At 45.5% G+C, this 18,168-nt stretch overlaps 1 protein-coding gene across 4 annotated transcripts in view; it reads right to left on the reverse strand.

Moving 5' to 3' along the window:
- Positions 1-482: 482 nt before the first annotated feature.
- arhgef3 (Rho guanine nucleotide exchange factor (GEF) 3) overlaps positions 483-18,168 on the reverse strand; it is a 402,557-nt gene continuing 384,871 nt past the window's right edge. For 3 of the 4 annotated variants that reach the window (XM_038812817.1, XM_038812816.1, XM_038812818.1), the window contains 4 exons: positions 9,139-9,396; positions 5,181-5,351; positions 3,863-4,049; positions 1,609-1,958 (listed from right to left, as the gene is read on the reverse strand). In XM_038812817.1, coding sequence (XP_038668745.1) covers positions 1,609-1,958; positions 3,863-4,049; positions 5,181-5,351; positions 9,139-9,396 — 966 coding nt within the window. Of the gene's footprint in view, positions 1,959-3,862; positions 4,050-5,180; positions 5,352-9,138; positions 9,397-18,168 lie in introns of all 4 variants that reach the window. The other variant, XM_038812815.1, reaches the window with a different exon arrangement.

Raw genomic sequence — 18,168 nt, forward strand, 5'->3', positions numbered from 1 at the left:
TCTATTTACTGTACACCAACACACACTCTTCATTGCTCATCACATCTGTTCATAACCAAATGGTCACAGGAGTACCAGGGCGCACGGTAGCACAGTGGTTAGCACAGTTGCTTCACAGCTGCAGGGTCCCAGGTTCAATTCCTGGCTTGGGTCACTGCCTGTGCGGAGTCTGCACGCTCTCCCAGTGTCTGCATGGGTTTCCTCTGGGTGCTCTGGTTTCCTCGCCCAGTCCAAAGGTTAGATGGATTGGCCATGCTAACTTGCCCTTATTGTCCCCCAAAAAAAGGGTAGGTGGGGTTACCGGGATAGGGTGGAGGTGTGGGCATTGGTAGGGTGGTCTTTCAAAGGGCTGGTGCAGATTTGATGGGCCGAATGGCCTCCTTCTGCACTGTAAATTCTATGATTCTATGACTACAAATTTAGATTTTCTTTGACTAACGTGCATGTGGAACTGGATAGGAATAAAATTGAGAAACCACTCCTTTTACAAAATTACTGTGTCTGAGTTTATTCCTTCAACTGCCATGTCCTTGCTTCTTGTAACTTCTGAACAGAGCTTTCCAAATGAATATTACCTCCAGGACTAAGCTCCCCCTGTTGGTTATATATGTAATTACATTACATCACATACTCTCAAACATTGCAATAGCCTTTTTAAAAACTATTTTGCAGCTATTTCTCACCTGCCCATGGCCAGATAGCTGCAGAATTTGTTTTTTTTTAAACAAAGCATTTCAAATAAATCACTAATGGTCAAATAGAAGTTTTGCAACTTTTGTAGAAACTATAAATACAGAAAAAATTTAACTAGATAAAATTAAACACATTGCTTTTTCTCAAAATAATAAAAGTATATGCTTTGGCTTGACCATTTTTCTTGCTGCTTTAACCAGTCATTCTGATACCTCGTATACTGTACAGATGTAGCACATTAAGTACAAAAGAAGACATGACACAGACTAACAATTCGCCGTAAGCCCATCCAGTAGAATTGCAAACAGATTAGGCAACATATCCATGATTTGGCAAATTCAGTAGTTATATCTGTGCTACTGAAAGTGATGGAATCTATTCAGTCAGTGTAAAGTTTATTAGGTAGCTTTCTAGTGAAGAAATTACCTTAATGAAATTCCATTAAATTATAATGGTTAATAATGCATCCTTAGAATGAACAATGAGATTTTTTAGTTAATTTCTATTAATATTTTGAGTATTTTGTTCAGTTTTGCTCAAATGCAGTAAAATGTTGCCTGATGTTCTGTATAATCACCTGAACAGCTAACTTAAATGGTTCCAAGTGTATCAATCCAGCTAGAATTGGTCCAAACAATAACAGCAGTCAAGAAGGCTACTGTCCAGCAAGGCTATGTAGACATTAATCAAATATTTCATTCAACAGCATGATGTTAGAGAGAACACATTAAACCAGAAACGGTGGAGACAGAAGATTCCAGCTTACAGACACATTTGGCAGTATTTGTCAAGTATACACAAAAGACCAAGGACACCATCACAAGGAATAAAAGTGCTTTTCCAAAATGCTCCTTATGGAATGCAAATACTGTACAGGTAAAATGCCGTGGACTTCTACGAATTTTATTGATGATGTCAAACATCTGTCTCTATTCTTTTCCGATTTACACAACAGTCCGTTTCTTCCATCTGTTCATAGTCCCCACTAATCTCACTGGTATCCATACTGCAGTCAGATTCATTGTCCGATTGGTCCATTCTTTCAAGCTTTGGTTCTTCATGGGACATCCTGATCCCATTTGGAGTTAGGTGCGTGTGCCTGTCACACCCCAAAATTCCTGCATCACCTAACGAACGTCGCACAGCCTCTTTAGCCTGTCTGATGCAGTTCAGCCACTGCTGCTTGTTGAAGGCATCATTTGCCTGAAGTGAGTGGGACTGCCCTTCAGAAGGATCTACAAAGCTGACTCTGAAGAAGTTTTTTGCTGAGATAGAAACAAAAATAAAATTTAAAAATAACATTCAGTAAAAAGTAAAAGTCTACATACCATAGCTTCCGCTGCTTTTGCATCCAGAGGAACATGTAACTGGGGCACAAACCAGTTTCATGGCTTGTTTGGGGATGGGGGGAGTGAGAGTGGGAGGCTCCCTCTTAGATTATGACCAAATTTTCAGGTCCAGCATGAAAGGTAGTTATTTTAGTTAATTGTCTGTATCTAGTTACAATTTTTGAAGGTTTTTATTAAAAAAATTATCCTCACCGAAACCTGCTTTGTATTTATTTGAATGGATTTTCATGGCAAAAGTACAAATTACACTTGTGTCTAATTTGATATTGTTAGAATCTATGTGAACATGTAGTATATTTTTGGGTTAAACTTGGGGGTTGCACACAAGGAAGAAACTCCATGCCTACATTAGCATTGTCACTCAATTTCTGAGAAATTAATTTTAGAATCCATAGAATCCCTACAGTGAGGGAGGCCATTCGGCCCATTGGGTCTGCACTGACCCTACCAACAGCACCCTATCTTGGCCTGCTCCCCCGCCCTATCCCTGGAACCCCACCCAACCTGCACATCTGGACACAAAGGTGTCATTTAGTATGGCCAATCCACATAACCAAAGCATTCAAGCCAAACACATTCAGGTCTCCTTTCAAAATAGCAAGTTTAACTGAGAAAATAGTTTTATCCTCTCCTGTTCCATCTTATTTCTTTCTCAACAATTTTCTCCTCTCTCCTGATGAGCTGACTCAATACTGGGGTCAAATTTCATGATACAGCTCCTTGTCCAAATAGCTAATTTTCTTGTGCCAGCTTTGACCAGAAAGCAAATTTTCAAACCCAATTTGCTTCTAAATTATGGTCTGTGTTTAGGGATAGTAATGAAGCTTCTCTGAAACTGACAACAACTTCTGGAGTCCACACATGTGCAGCTAAACATGGAAATCTAGAATTTGTTGTCAGTTCTTCTATTCTTCGCCATAGGGTGCGCTGTTGAGGGCTCAGTGGAAATGTGAACAATTGGAAATCTATAATCTGGTATAAACTTCCACTGTTAAATTCTTTGTTTTGCTATAAAAACTCAGTTACACCGTGCTAAATGAAGTGCAACTGACTTTTTTAATGTCCCAAATGTCTTAATTGTTGCTAAATAACTTTATTGGTCCTGAAGGAATAATTTTATATTTAATCGAATGTTAAATACCCAAATTTCACCTTTGTTTTATAAAACATTGATATTTTATCTTCCATCTTCATTCCATGTGACTGTCCCAATCATTTATCTCACTCTCTGTAAAATTAAACAAGATGATAACCACGCCACAGAGAGCTAGATTTTTGTGGGGCGGTCTGTGGTGATGCCCTCTGTTCGCTGCTGTTTTCAAAATCTAGCTCTTATATTTCTTAATGCGCCTGACACCATTTAGCTTTGCAACATCTTCAGTGGAAGTTAAGTGTTTGGTGTGAATGGCAGCAATTTCTCTCCCGTGGGCAGCAGGGTAGCACAGTGGTTAGTACTGTTGCTTCACAGCTCCAGGGTCTCAGGTTCGATTCCCAGCTTGGGTCACTGTCTGTGTGGAGTCTGCACGTTCTCCCCGTGTCTGCGTGGGTTTCCTCAGAGTGCTCTGTTTCCTCCCACAGTCCAATGATGTGCAGGTTAGGTGGACTGGCCATGCTAAACTGCCCTTAGGTTAGGTGGGGTTATTGGGCTATGGGATGTGTGGAGTTAAGTGGGGTACTCTTTCCAAGAGCCGGTGGAGACTCGACAGGCCGAATGGCCTCCTTCTGCACTATAAATTCTATGAATCATATATGAATTATGCATAGAAACACACAAATAAGTACACACAGAGTACAAGGTAACGGAATCATTTTGTACTTACTTCTCTCATTATTGCTGAAGGCGCCTCTAATAGATCCACCTAATCGTACCTCCCCATCCTGTAGGTCATCCAGCACCAGATCTCCGACAGGGATGGGCTGCCTATACAGCTGGTAGCAAAGCTGCTCACTGCATGTCACCACTCTGGTAATTACAAGCACCTCTTGAAACAGGAAAACATGGAGCTTCTGTGAAATGAAGTAAAAATCAGTTTTGACTTTCCTTTTAATTCTCCACTTTTTAAATCACACAACCAGGATACTTTGTGTAATAATAGTTGCAGAATTAACGAGTTAAAAAAGTGGTGAAGAACAACCAACAGTTACATGAATATGATTTTGCCTTCCACCAGGTGATGACAAATAGTTAAGCAGTTTTAATTCTGATATAAACAGCCCATTTATATATGGTTCACAAATATATTATATGATTGATCTACAGAATCATTGTACAATAAATCATAATACTGTACATTGGCAATGATCTGCCTGCTTTTCAAATTAAATTAACTTTGCCAAGGGGGAAAGAGGTCTTGTTTTGATCTTTAGGAAGTCCCATCTTAGGGATGTATTGATTCATGCAAATCGTTGTTTCCTGCTTTATGAATTGGAAAACGAGACCAATAGCAACTGGTTATCTTTATCTTGATGGGAGGCATCAACTCTGAATTACAAAATATCTATACTTTAATGACATTTCATAAAAAAAATACATGTTTTTTGACAAACAAAAAATGTCTTCATCCTTCTAAATTTCACGTTAACCTCAATCCTCTAAAGGTCAGCCTGTGTGTGACTGATCTGTGTGAAGTGAGAAAGAAAGGAAGCATCATCAAACGGGAAGGCCTGGTCGAAAGCTGGAATATTAAAGTGAGACAGCTTGAAAGAGCAGGCTGGCTTCAAATCTATTAACCCTTACTTAACTTACACAACAGATCACACCATCAATCTATACCACCTAAACCACCTTCCAGATGCAGTGCCACCTTCAAAGCCCAAACCAATTCATCTGGTCCAAAACTACTCAAGTTTCTTATTTATACTTGTCAATATAATTTTTTACAAATTTTTTAAATTTAAGATAGCAAATTATAAAAATTTGGATTCTCTATTGTTAAACCATATAATTAATCCAATTGTAAACAGGTTATTTCTAAATCACTAATGGCTAGGTTTTCTCTGTCAAAACCCAGTTTTTCTGAGTCAATCTTTTGGCAAGGTAGAGTTTTGGTCATCAGGGTTTAAGATAATTGAAAATCTTACTGTTCATAAATAATCTCAAGATAGCTCAAGAGGAACAAGAAATCAGAGATCACTTACTGCTCCTCTATTGTTCTTCAAGTCTCCGTGACAGCAGAGCACTTTTGAATTTTCAATCAGTGGATCTTTTTGACTCTCCTCAAGGAAAACAAGCCTCTCCTTATAATACTGGCATTCTGACTCCCCCGTCTTCTTGTTGATTTCAGCGACAATCCCTTGAACAATGCTAATCTGGAAGCAAAATAAGAATGGACAATGATTCATACAAGCTCCTATCTCTAGAGATAACATTAGCAATTGGGCTAAGAAATCAGTGGTGCAGTAATATTCCACTGTGGTTGAGGGGAACGTTCTAGCAAGTCAAAAGAGCCAATGTGCATTTGTTAAGTCAGCCAAAGCCGAAATTTGAAACCCCGAGTACCCTGGACTGGGAATTCCAATAATCACATCACACGGATATAGAGTCCCTTTAACTTTTGCATGAGCTTGTACATTTTTCTGGACTTAACTGCATGTGTGATTGTAAATTAAAAACTGTCCAAAGCTTTGCATTTCTCCTTCTCACCATTTAGCTACAACATGTTTCCATGCGAGGCAAAAAAACTGCATATAAAGGTTTCAATTAGTGCAAATACATTCAGTGGACACGCAGACATTCTACACAGCTATTTTGAGCTTTGTGCACTCTCAGAATGTATCAAGTCTCTCTAAGTCTCAACATTGTGATCTGTTTTTCCTGAAGGTCAGATCACTCTGCACAAACAGCAGCTGCATCAGACCATTCTCCGCACTTGACTTTCATTAAGCTGCTGTCTGAACAAGTGCTTCCAGAATCTGCGTCCCAATGAATTTAGGCATTACCGTCCTTAGCCTCGCACTGAGGGGATAATTAAAATTCAAATCGGAGGATACAGTATGTTTTGCACATTCTAAGTGTCATTTGGAAAGGTTTTGCTGGGAGATTCCCGCCGGCTCTGTCGGCGAGTTCCCCACCGCTATTTAACAGTCATTTTTTTGGGCCCTGGGGAGTTTCTCCCCGGCCAAGCTGACACTTTGAATTGTTCCCATCACTGGAAGCTGAACGTGCTGGCCAGACCGGCTCCTCAGAGCTCGGCTCACCATATTGAAAGGGTGCCCTGAGCTCTAAGTGAGCTTGAGGGCCCCCGCCACCCATGGACAATGCCACCCCACACACAGATCATAGAACTTACAGTGCAGGAGGCCATTCGGCCCATCGAGTCCGCACCTGCCCTTGGAAAGAGCACCCTACCCAAGGTCCATACCTCCACCCTATCTCCATAACCCAGTAACCCCACCCAACACTAAGGGCAATTTTGAACACTAAGGGCATTTTAGCATGGCCAATCCACCTAACCCGCACATCTTTGGACCGTGGGAGGAAACCGAAGCACCCGGAGGAAACCCACACAGACACGGGGAGAATGTACAGACTCCGCACAGACAGTGACCCAAGCCGGGAATCGAACCTGGGACCCTGGAGCTGTGAAGCAATTGTGCTATCCACAATGCTACCATGCTGCCCCACATGGGCATTACTGCCCACCCCCAAAAGTGATAACACTCTGCTATGGGATCACTGAGGGCCCCTCTATTCAGTCCTTCCCACGCCCCCTTCCAGAACCCCAACCTTCACGTCCTCTCCAATCTTCCAGAGGCCTCTTCATATCTGCTGTGCATGTCCCCTTCCCCCACCCTTATGGCCGGGGACAAGTCCCAAGTGAAGTTCTGCCTGGTCCACATTTGTGTGGACCAGTACTGAATGGTGCCCGGCTCGGGGACTCCTGGCGAGGCTGTTAGATAGTGGAAGCTTGGCAGATCCTGGGCGAGCATGGCTAAGTGGGTTCAAAATCGACTTAGGTGCGCGAGGTTTGGTCGTGCCCATTGTGGCTGGGATCCTGATCGCAAAGGCCCGTGAGGTCAGGATAGATCTCGCAGGGCGTACTGGCTGCCAGGGAGTCAGCAGGAGGCTTTTCCCGCCACTCGTGTTTGAGCACGACATGGCCAGTAGATTGTGCCCACAATGTTTGAACCAGGGGCACACTGAAAAAGATTTTCTTGGTAACTCTGGGAGGTGAAAATGTTGCGAATAATATTTATTTCAACATTTAATTAAGGTGAAGATGTTTGACGGTTCTGATTTTGCGAAAACATTAAAATCCCCTTTGCAAAACCTGAGAAGTAAAGCAAATGCCCCTAAAAAAATTACATTCGATGTTTAATAGTGATTAGTTTGTCGTCAGGCAGTGAAACTTCATACCGGTTGCCAAATGGCAATGGAAGAGTGTTTATCACATTGCCTGATGGAATCCTAGCAACTTGTCAAATTTCAACGCTGGATTAATGAAGGTTTAATAAAAAGCTCGATCTGGTTTTAATCTCATAGCTGCTGTCTAGATGTTTTGAATGCACTCTAGTAGTTTTGGCATCATCCAGTAAGTGGCTGGTAACAGAATAATCTTTCATTCAATTGAGATTTCATCACATAGCAATGGAAGGGGAGAACAAATCACTATTTTCAGATCATTTTTTCCAACTAAAATCTATACATAAGTAAATACAAAGGCATTTTATTCCACATTTTAAAGCTAACGCCTCAACAATATTTGAAAAACGTTCTGAAAGAACAAAAATTTAAATTAATTTCAAACACATTGCTACTGTCATTATGCAAATCAGTGAATGCGATTTGGAAAGATTGCTTTTTTTAAAAAAAAACCTTTAATCATCAAGAATCAGTGGGTAGGTTAATTACTTTAAAGAAGGTTTTGCATTAATATGCAAATTAGAAGAAACAAGCAGGTAGATTCAATGCTACTTTCCCTCCTCCTGTTTAGTGTCAAATCTTTCATCCTTGAAAGACTGGGCTTTGTACAGCAGCAGGGGTGTATAAATCAGAGCAAGGATGTGAAGAGGAACTCATTAATAAATTATAGCATGGGAGCACGTACGACTACAGAAATTGGATGAATCGATTTCCCAAAGACTCAATATTGTTTTTAACCAGCTTTCTTAAATGGAGGGGGGGGGGGCAAACAGATTCCTTTATTGAAGGGGATCGGGAATGTTTTAGAAATTCGTCTGATTTGTGCCCTGCCCAGTGAAACCCTGGGAACAGGTGGCACTTTAGCATTCATAATTCCACCCAAACACAGAAACCTGGTAAATTGTGCAAAGAAATTTGAAAAATAAATCAAGTGGGTCTTTCAGTCATATCTGCTGGCACCACAGCATTTAAAAGGTTGCACAGGAGTTTTCTGATGGTTTATCTGTACCCAGCAGTTTTATAGGGACCTTCAGCACCACAAGACATGATCAATTTATCATGGAAAATGGAGGCAATGCTCTCGAGGGGTGTTCCACAGTGATGGCTGGTTTCAGGCCAACCTTTCCCCCAATCGCTAAACAAATAAGCAGATCCACAAAGTTGTACTTATCTCCCTTTGGGAGGTTATTGTGGATCTAACAAGTTAAAAAAGGAAAAGGTTTAGCAGCTGGGGCAAGTCATTTCAAGGAAATCTCAGGCCATAATGACAAATTTAAAGCCAAAATATTAAAGGTGGGATTGGAGATATAAGCCTGGATTCAACGACTCTGGCAATGTTAGTTAAAGCCCCCTCCCCCCAAAAAAACACATTTTTCCAGCTGGAAACTTCTACTTAAAGCAGGGTAACCCTTGCTATCTCTCTGATATTATAGGAACGTGAGGAAAACATGCCCCCAATCCAAGGTAAATTGTACCTTGCCTAGAGATGCCATTCCCTATTAAGTTTAATGCTCTGCATAGAATCCCAATGAAACCTGATAATTGAACATACTGGGAGTGACATCCCTGTGCTATAAGCTTGAGATCTTGTGGTTGTAACTCAAGCTCAACCATCTGAACTGCAAGGAAGTTTGCAAAGCAAAGCTTTTATTCTACAGTTCAGCCAGTCTGGATTCATTTCTGTCCAAAGGGGGAAAATCACAGCGTTAAAATTAATTCTCTTTTGCTACTTACTGCTTCTTCCAAGTGCTGCTTATCCGGGTGGTCATTTGGAGTATGCCTGAGGATTTCTTTTAAGAGCAAAGGATACTTCACCAGTCGACTACGCGGGATATCCAGAAAATTCCAGAGATCCAGCTTACGACTAAAAGGAGATTCTAAACAGCGTTGTAGAAAGTCATGGACTCGATGATCTTGTTTCTTGTGATCCAAAAGGGCTTTGGCTGCCACCTGGTTGCTGCAGTAACTATCGTAGGAGTTTAAGCAAGGGAGCTAAATGGAAAAAATAAATAAATGTAAAACGCATGGCAGCTTAAATCCCTGCAGCACTCCATGGCAGTGTCACTGAATCATTGTAAAATATCGAAAAACTGAAAATGCTGAGAATCTACATAAAAACAAACTGGAAATGCTGGAAATACACAGTAACTCACATTTAGCAAACAGAGGAAACAGGTTAAAGCAATGCCTGCGAGTACCCTCCATCAATTCAGTCCTTTATCTCACAGATGCTAACTGACTTGCTGTGGATTTCCAGCATTTTGTGACTTTAATCAGTTACTGGTGCAATTTAGGACAGTTTCCCCAAGTGTGCAAAATTTCACAAACTTTATTCATAATTTTTCACCGGCAAAAGTCCGTTTTCTATCACAATGACAAGAGTTTTCAAACAACGACTGCCAAGTTCAATGCTCACCAAAAAAACCCATCAGGGAACTTTTGAGTCTAAAAAGAGGACTCTATTGAATGAGCATCTGAACTAACAGGCTGTAGTGCGGACCCATTTGCATGGAGTTGTAAGACTGTCTGAACCGTTTGCATGGAGGTTTAAGAAGAACAGCGAAACCGCATTCAGCAAACACCAACAAACAGCAATTTGAAAGTGACCAGTTAATCTTTCTTTATGTTGTTGACTGAGGAGTAAATGTTGCCCTGAAGGTAAATAAAATCAGTTCAGACCAGGACAAGATTGAACTGGCAGGAACTGCCTCTGAACTGGTCTCATTTGGATTTTACTGCAAGTGACCAATGCCGTGGTAATTCTAAAGGAATTCTAATTCATCAGGATGCCAAAAGGGCCTACCAGTTGCTGAGTAGGCACTGTTCAGCTAACTTCAGCTGCACTGTGGCACCTGTTGTAAATTTCACTAAGAGTTAGAACAGGACTCGGTGCTAAGCTGGGTACTGGGGCATTAAATCTCAGTCAGTGGACAATGGGGTCGGAAAGGGTTTCGGTGATAGGCTGGGGTACTGGGCATAAACTTTGGTCTGGTAGGTTCAGGAGTGAACTAGACCGCTGTCCCCATGTCTGACAATGGGTGGGTTACCCCAAGCACCCTCCCTCAGTGGATGTGTGGCCATAGGTCCTCCTCCCTCAGTCTGTGACTGGGGCCAAATATCATGCCCCGGCTTGGGTCACTGTCTGCACGTTCTCCCCATGTCTGCGTGGGTTTCCTCCAGGTGCTCCGGTTTCCTCCCACAGTCCAAAGGTGTGCAGGTTAGGTGGATTGGCCATGCTAAATTGCCCTTCGTGTCCAAAAAGGTAGGTGGGGTTACTGGGATAGGGTGGAGACATGGGCTTAAGTGGGGTGCTCTTTCCAAGGGCCGGTGCAGACTCGATGGGCTGAATGGCTGCCTCCTGCACTGTAAATTCTATGATTCTATGCTGGAAGCACACAGTGTGACTGGGGTTTATGCCTTGACGCATCTGGTGTTGCTGTTTTGTTAGTGTTCATGTGTTGCTGTTTTTTTTTAAACAAACAATTTTAATGAGGTATTTTTGGCATTACAAACAGCAACAGTATAAAAACAATGTACAAAGAACAATAAACGTAATGCAAACACCGACTCCCATCTCTCCAAGACCCGCCTATTTAACCCCCAATTCTTCACTACCCTAGCCCCCCCCCCCCCAAGCGGAGAAGTCGATGAATGGTTGCCACCTCCGGGCGAACCGTAACACTGACCCTCGCAAGGCGAAGTTCATCTTCTCTAGGCCGAGAAAGCTCGCCATGTTGGTTAACCAGGTCTCTGACTTCGGGGGCTTTGAGTCCCTCCAAGCTAATAATATCCGTCTCCGGGCTACCAGGGCGGCAAAGGCCAGAACATCTGCATCTTTCTCCTCCTCGATTCTCGAATCTTCCGACACTCCAAAAATCGCCATCCCTGGACTCATTGTCACCCTTGTTTTCAATACTCTGGACATGACGTCTGCAAACCCATGCCAATATCCCCTAGGTTTTGGACATGCCCAGAATATGTGGACGTGGTTCACTGGTCCTCCCGCACATTTCACACACCTGTCCTCTACTCCAAAGAATCTACTCATCCGGGCCATTGTCATGTGGGCCCGATGGACCACCTTGAATTGGATCAAGCTGAGCCTTACGCATGTAGCGTTGACTGCTCAATGCGTCCGCCCATAAGCCATCCTCCATCTCACCCCCAAGCTCCTCCTCCCATTTACGCTTCAGCTACTCGGTCTGCGTCTCCTCCGCCTCCATAAGCTCTTTGTAAATGTCCGAGACACTCCCCTCTCCCACCCACATCCTAGACACTACCCTATCCTGGATCCCCCTTAGTGGCAGGAGTGGGAAGGATGACACCTGCCTGCGCGGGAAGTCCCGCACCTGCAAATATCTGAATTTGTTCATTCTTGCCAACCTAAACTTCTCCTCCAGCGCCCTCAAGCTAGGGAAGCTCCCTTGCAGGAACAGGTTCCTATCCTCTCAATTCCCGCCTTCGCCATACTCGAAACCCCCCAATCCAAGCTCCCTGGAGCAAACCGGTGGTTTGCACATATTGGGGACCAAACCGACATTCCCACTGCTCCAACATACCTCCTCCACTGACCCCAGATCCTCAAGGCCACCGCGGGCTGGTGGAGCATCTCACCGGCGGGAACGGTGGAGGTGCCGTTATCAACGCCCCCAAGCTGGTGCCCCTACATGAAGCTGCCTCCATCCGCTCCCAGACCGACCCCGCCCCCACCACCCACTTCCTTCTCATGGCTATGTTAGCCGCCCAGTAGTAATTACTGCAATTTGGCAGGGCAAGCCCCCCTCCCCCCATTCCTCTTGAACATCACCTTCTTCACTCGTGGGGACTTACCCGCCCAGATAAAGCCCAGAATGATTTTGTTAACCCTCTGAAAAAAGGACCATGGGATGAAAATTGGGAGGCATTGGAATACAAATATAAATCTCGGTAAGACCGTCATCTGCACCCTCCCAGCCAGCGACAGCGGTAGCACATCCCATCTCCGAAACTCGCCCCTCATCTGCTCAACTAACCGGGACAAGTTTAACTTGTGTAACCGGCCCCAGTCACGTGCCACTTGTATCCCCAAGTACCTGAAACTGTCCCCCACGAACCTAAACGGTAGCTCCCCCAGCCGACCCTCCTGACCCCTTGCCTGGACTACAAACATCTCGCTCTTTGTCATATTCAGTTTATATCCCGAAAACCGTCCAAATTCCCCCAAAGTCGCCATAATTTCACCAATCCCTGCCCCTGGATCTGTTACATATAAGAGCAGGTCGTCTGCGTACAGCGAGGCCCTATGTTCCACCACCCCCACAGAACCAGCCCTTTCCCGCCCTTGAAGCCCTCAGCGGCTCTATAGCTAACACAAATAGCAGTGGGGAAAGGCATACCTGTCTTGTCCCCAGGTGCAGTCTAAAATAGTCCGAGGTCGTCCCATTCGTCCTTACACTAGCCTCCGGTGCCTGGTACAACAGCCTAACCCAGTCGATAAAGCCCCTACCGAACCCAAATCGTCCCAACACCTCCCATAGATAGTCCCATTCCACCCGGTCGAACGCCTTCTCCGCATCCATGGCCACAACTACCTCAACCTCCACACTTTCCGGGGGCATCATAATCACGTTGAGCAGCCTTCTTATATTGGCCACTAACTGCCTGCCCTTGACAAACCCGGTTTGATCCTCCATAATCACATCCAGCACAGAATCTTCAATCCTGCAGGTCAAAACCTTGGCCAGCAGGTTGGTGTCCACATTAAGCAGTGAGATCAGCCTATATGACCTGCATAGCTCCGGGTTCTTGTCCCGCTTCAATATTAAACAAAATAGTGGCCTGTGACATTGTCGGGGGCAGCACCCCTCCATCCCTCACCTCATTGAAAACCTTAACCAGCAACGGCATCAATATCCCCGAGGATTTCTTGTAGAATTCCACCGGGTACCCATCCGGCCCCGGGGCTTTACCCGACTGCATTGCCTTCAAGCCCTCCCCTATTTCTTCGGCCCACATCTGGGCCCCCAGCCCATCCACCAGCTCCCTGCCCACCCTTGGGAAGGTCAGTCCGTCCAAAAAGCATTTCACCCCTCGGGCCCCGTGGGGGGTTCCGAGCGATAGAGTCTGCTGTAAAAGTCCCTAAACGACTTGTTTAGCCCTGCCGACTCCCCTACCAAATTCCCATCCCCATCAACCACCCTTTCTACTTCCCTGGCCGCCACCCTCTTCCTAAGCTGCTGTGCCAACATTCTGCTGGCCTTCTCCCCATGTTCGTAAAACACACCCCTCGCCTTTCTAAGCTGCTCCACTGCCTTGCCTGTGGACAACACCCTGAACTCAGCCTGCAGCCTCCGACGTTCCCTTAAAAGCTCCACCCCTGGGGTCGCCGGATACCTCCTATCCATCTGTAAGATCTCCTTAACCAGTGGATCCGTCTCTGCCCTATCCGTCCTGTTCCTATGAGCTCGGATCGAAATCAGCTCCCCTCTCACCACTGCTTTCAGCGCCTCCCAGACCACCGCTGCTGAGACTTCCCCCGTGTCGTTGACCTGCAGGTAGTTCTGCATACACTTCCTCAGCCTCTCGCACACCGCCTCGTCCGCCAACAAGCCCATGTCCAATCTCCTTTGCAGGCACTGGAAGCTCTCTTCACCAACCTGCAGTTCCACCCAGTGTGGGGCAAGATCCGAAATAGTGATGGCCCATGCCCACCACCCCCGCCAGCAAATCCCTGCTCAAAATGCAAAAGTCAATCCGGGAATAAAACTTTTGCACATGAGAATAAAATGAAAACTCCCTCCTCGTCGGTTTCCTAAACCTCCCTGGGTCGACCCTTCCCCCCCCCCCCCATCTGCTCCATGAACCCTCACAGCTCCTTTGCCATTGCTGGCACCCTCCCCGCTTTTGAACACAACCGGTCCAGGCCAGGGTCGATGACCGTATTAAAATCCCCTCCCATCACCAGCTTGTATCTTCCCCAGCACCCTCTTTATGAATTCTACGTCGTCCCAGTTTGGTGCGTACACGTTAACCATGACTACCTTCCTCCCCTCCAGCTTGCTGCTCACCATGACATAACGGCCCTCCTCGTCCAAGACTATACGGCCCACCTGAAATTGTACCAGATTATTGATTAAAATTGCCACCCCTCTAGTCTTGGTGTCCAGCCCCAAATGAAAGACCTGACTGACCCAAACCTTCCTTAGCCTGGCTTGATCCACCACTTTCAGGTGTGTCTTCTGCAACATCACCACGTCCACCTTCAGAGCCCTCAGATGCGCGAACACACGGGCCCTCTTGACCGGCCCATTCAACCCTCTAACATTCCAGGTGTTCAGCCTAGTTGAGGGGCACCGCCTCCCCCCTCCGCCGATCAGCCATCCCCTTTCCTGGGCCCACCTCCAGCCCATGCGCCGTGTCTCCATCGGCCCGCCTCCTGGCAGCCCCCACCCCCGACCTTCTCTCTGTCCCGAAAGCCAAGTCCCTCCCGCGTCAGCAGAGCAACTCCCCCCCCCCCTCCCCCCAGCAACACCACTTTGTAACTTATCCCCTGCCATATATTGAACATAAACACACCCCCCCCACTGTGCTCCCGTAGACTAGCTCACCCAGCTAGCTTGGTGGCCCTCGCCTCTGGCGTCAAGATGTCTCCTACCTATTGGTCCCTACCCCCCTCCCCCACGCCCATCAAAACCACTTCCCTCATCAAACAACCCCAAACAATCTTCCAATTACCATAGGAGACAACCCAAAATGAAAAACCCACAAAGAACCCCCCAATAGTGCAAAACAAAATAGTAAAAAGCCCCCACCAGCCACCCCCACCAAAACACCGAAAACCCATAGAACTGAATAACTTTTACTTCTCCCATCTTAACTCAAACTTAAAAGCAGAAGAAAAACAACAATCAAAACACATAAACATCACTCAGAAAAGTTACAACTTAAAACCCAAAAGTTCTCAGTTCAGCACCAGCCCGTTCTTCTTGGCAAAGTCCATCGCGTCTTCGGGCGACTCAAAATAATGGTGCTGATCCTCGTGCGTAACCCAAAGACGCACCGGGTATAGCAGCCCAAATTTCACCTTCTTCTTATGCAGGCTCGCTTCACAAGCCTGCCCTCCTTCTGGCCACCTCCACACTCAGGTCCTGATAGACATGCAAATTGCTATTGTCCCATTTGCAGCTCCGTGTACGCTTGGTATGCTGGAGAACACACTCCTTGTCTCAAAACTCTGTGGAACCGGACCACCATTGCCCTTGGGGTGTCCCCCAGCCGCGGCTTCCTCGCCATTGCCCTGTACGCCCTGTCCACCTCCAGCTCGACCACCATTTGGTGCTCCTCCTGGTCCATCAGCGCTTTCTCCAGCTTCTGAATCATCTGATCCTGGACATCCAGCCTGCGCTCCAGCCGATTGATCGACTCCTTTATCGGGTCAAGATAGTCTGGCAAAGCCCTCTTGGATGACCTGCTTCAGCTCCTCCATCGATGATTGGGCTGTCACAGCAGGGGTCCGGACATCAGCCATGTTGTCTTCAGCCGCAGCCTCCACCCAGCCCTAGCTTATCTTTTTATTTCTTCCTTTTCGGTCCCTTGGGGTTCTTCGTTCCATGCACCAATGTGCGGATCCAGAGCCAAATTATCTGCGCCTTCAAAGCCAAAACTTGAAACCACAAAAAAGTCGGGGAAAAAGGTCCAAACGTCCGGCCGGCCAGAGCGGGAGCCACCAAACTTACTCCCTCATAGCCGCCATCAGAAGTCTTTCATGTTTTGCTGTTTCTCCATCTCTCTCTCTGTCTGACGTGTTTGTGTTTCAGGGTTCATGCCCTGGTGTGTGCGCGCACATGCATGTGTATTGTGGTGGTGTTTTGGAGCTCATGCTCTGATATCCCTCTTATTGTGGTATACATGCTTTTGGGGCTCATATTCGGATGTCCCTCTCTCTCAATTGCAGCAACCAGCAATGTCACCCCCCCTCCCGCCCCCAACCAGTTCTCCCCCTGGTTGCAGTAACTGCCCTCAAATTCACCCATGATTGCAGCAATCCCTTCTACCTCCCGCAGTCATTGCAGGAAGGTTCTGCATGATTGCTTCCACCCCCCCTAAATTCCCGCAAGCTTCCACCATCTCCTCCCCAACAGCCCAGATTGCAATAAGAGTCAGGAAAGGCGGTGGAGAGTCAATCAGTTGTGATATATATTTCAACATATTTTATATTGGACACCAGTTATGGAAATATTAGTGCGGCACTAACTGTTGTGTCTACGGCTAGGGTACTATGGAAAAGTCACCTACTCTTCTTGGAATCGTTAACACCTACCCTAGCAGGCAGATAATGTCTCGGTGTAACACCTCACCAAAAAGAGAGTGCAGCGCTCCATCAGCACTGTGCTCGAGTGTCAGTGTAGATTCTGTGTTGTGTTCAAGCCCCAGAGTGATTGGTGTGCTACTAACTGAGTCATGAGTAACACTCATTGAAAATAGACACATGTCAGACCTTTAGCAAGCTGCCATGGCCATCCATTAATTCAGCAGCAGAAGTCAGAGACCTTTTTGATCGGAAATGCCCCCCCACCCAGCTCTCCCTCTGTTCGCTCAGTTTGGCTAACACATAATTGCCCATAACCACAGCAGTTTATTTGTGTATCTAGGGAGTCTGTAGTTAGAATCATATAATCACTATTGTGCAGAAGGCGGCCATTTGGCCCACTGAGTGTGCACCGACCCTCCGAAAGAACACCCTACCTAGGCCCACAACCCCACCCTATCCCCGTTACCGAGTAACGGGACAATTTAGCACGCCCAATCCACCTAACCGGCACATCTTTGGAATGTGGGAGGAAACCAGAGCACCTGGAGGAAACCCACGCAGACTCGGGGAGAATATGCAAACTCCACACAGTCACCAAAGGTTGGAATTGAATCAGAGTCCCTGGCGTTGTGAGGCAGCAGTGCTTACCACTGTGCCAACCAAAGTTGCTTTCAGAAATTTAAAGTAAAACATATTTCTGCACAATCTTAGACAGAACTTCAAAATTAATGTTTTATTTTCTATTTCTATCTGAGGCTTAAGCATACATGGTTAAATTCTAATTCTTTCTACAAGACGAGTACACAATTTTTAAAAATGTCATTCCATTGAAAGTCAAGGACAAGAATTAACCAGATTGTGCAACTCATGCAATACACAGCAACATATAACGATAATGCATTTGGCAGTGCAAAACTATTAATAGATACAGAATGGTCCTGCCACTTAAGGATTCTATCATGAATACTGCATTGCAGCATTAATAATACCACTGCTGGCGACAGTTGGTGCTGTGGAATCCATGCTGCAATGTAAATGTAGTAGGTTTCACCACACTTAATATTGTGACGATTGGAGGATATTAGGAATATTGGCTTCTAAATATTGGGACAAAAAAGTGTTAAAAGACTAGGGGTATAGTGCATAAAAGGGATTTTGTTTGGCTTCTCGGAAACAAAGGTGAAATTGACGAAGGAATGGATTTTTCAGTCTTGCTTAATGGACTGTGGTTTGACTGGGGAGGTCCCTGGGGAAGTTAATGTGCTTTTGCAGCCTGCAGATATAATTTGTTTTTTTACTTTGGAAGATGAGGTCATTGCTGGGTAGAGCCCAGAAAGGCAGAGAGGCATTGAGGCTTGAGAGAGAGGAGCTGAGATCTGATCTACGTGACTCTTGAGTCCACAATTCTTTCCAAGTAGGATAGTTTTTTTAGAAAGTAATATTTTAAAGCAGAGCAGTCTAGTCTGAAGATAAAG

Source organism: Scyliorhinus canicula, chromosome 11 (genome assembly GCF_902713615.1).
Source record: "Scyliorhinus canicula chromosome 11, sScyCan1.1, whole genome shotgun sequence".
NCBI lineage: Eukaryota > Metazoa > Chordata > Chondrichthyes > Carcharhiniformes > Scyliorhinidae > Scyliorhinus > Scyliorhinus canicula.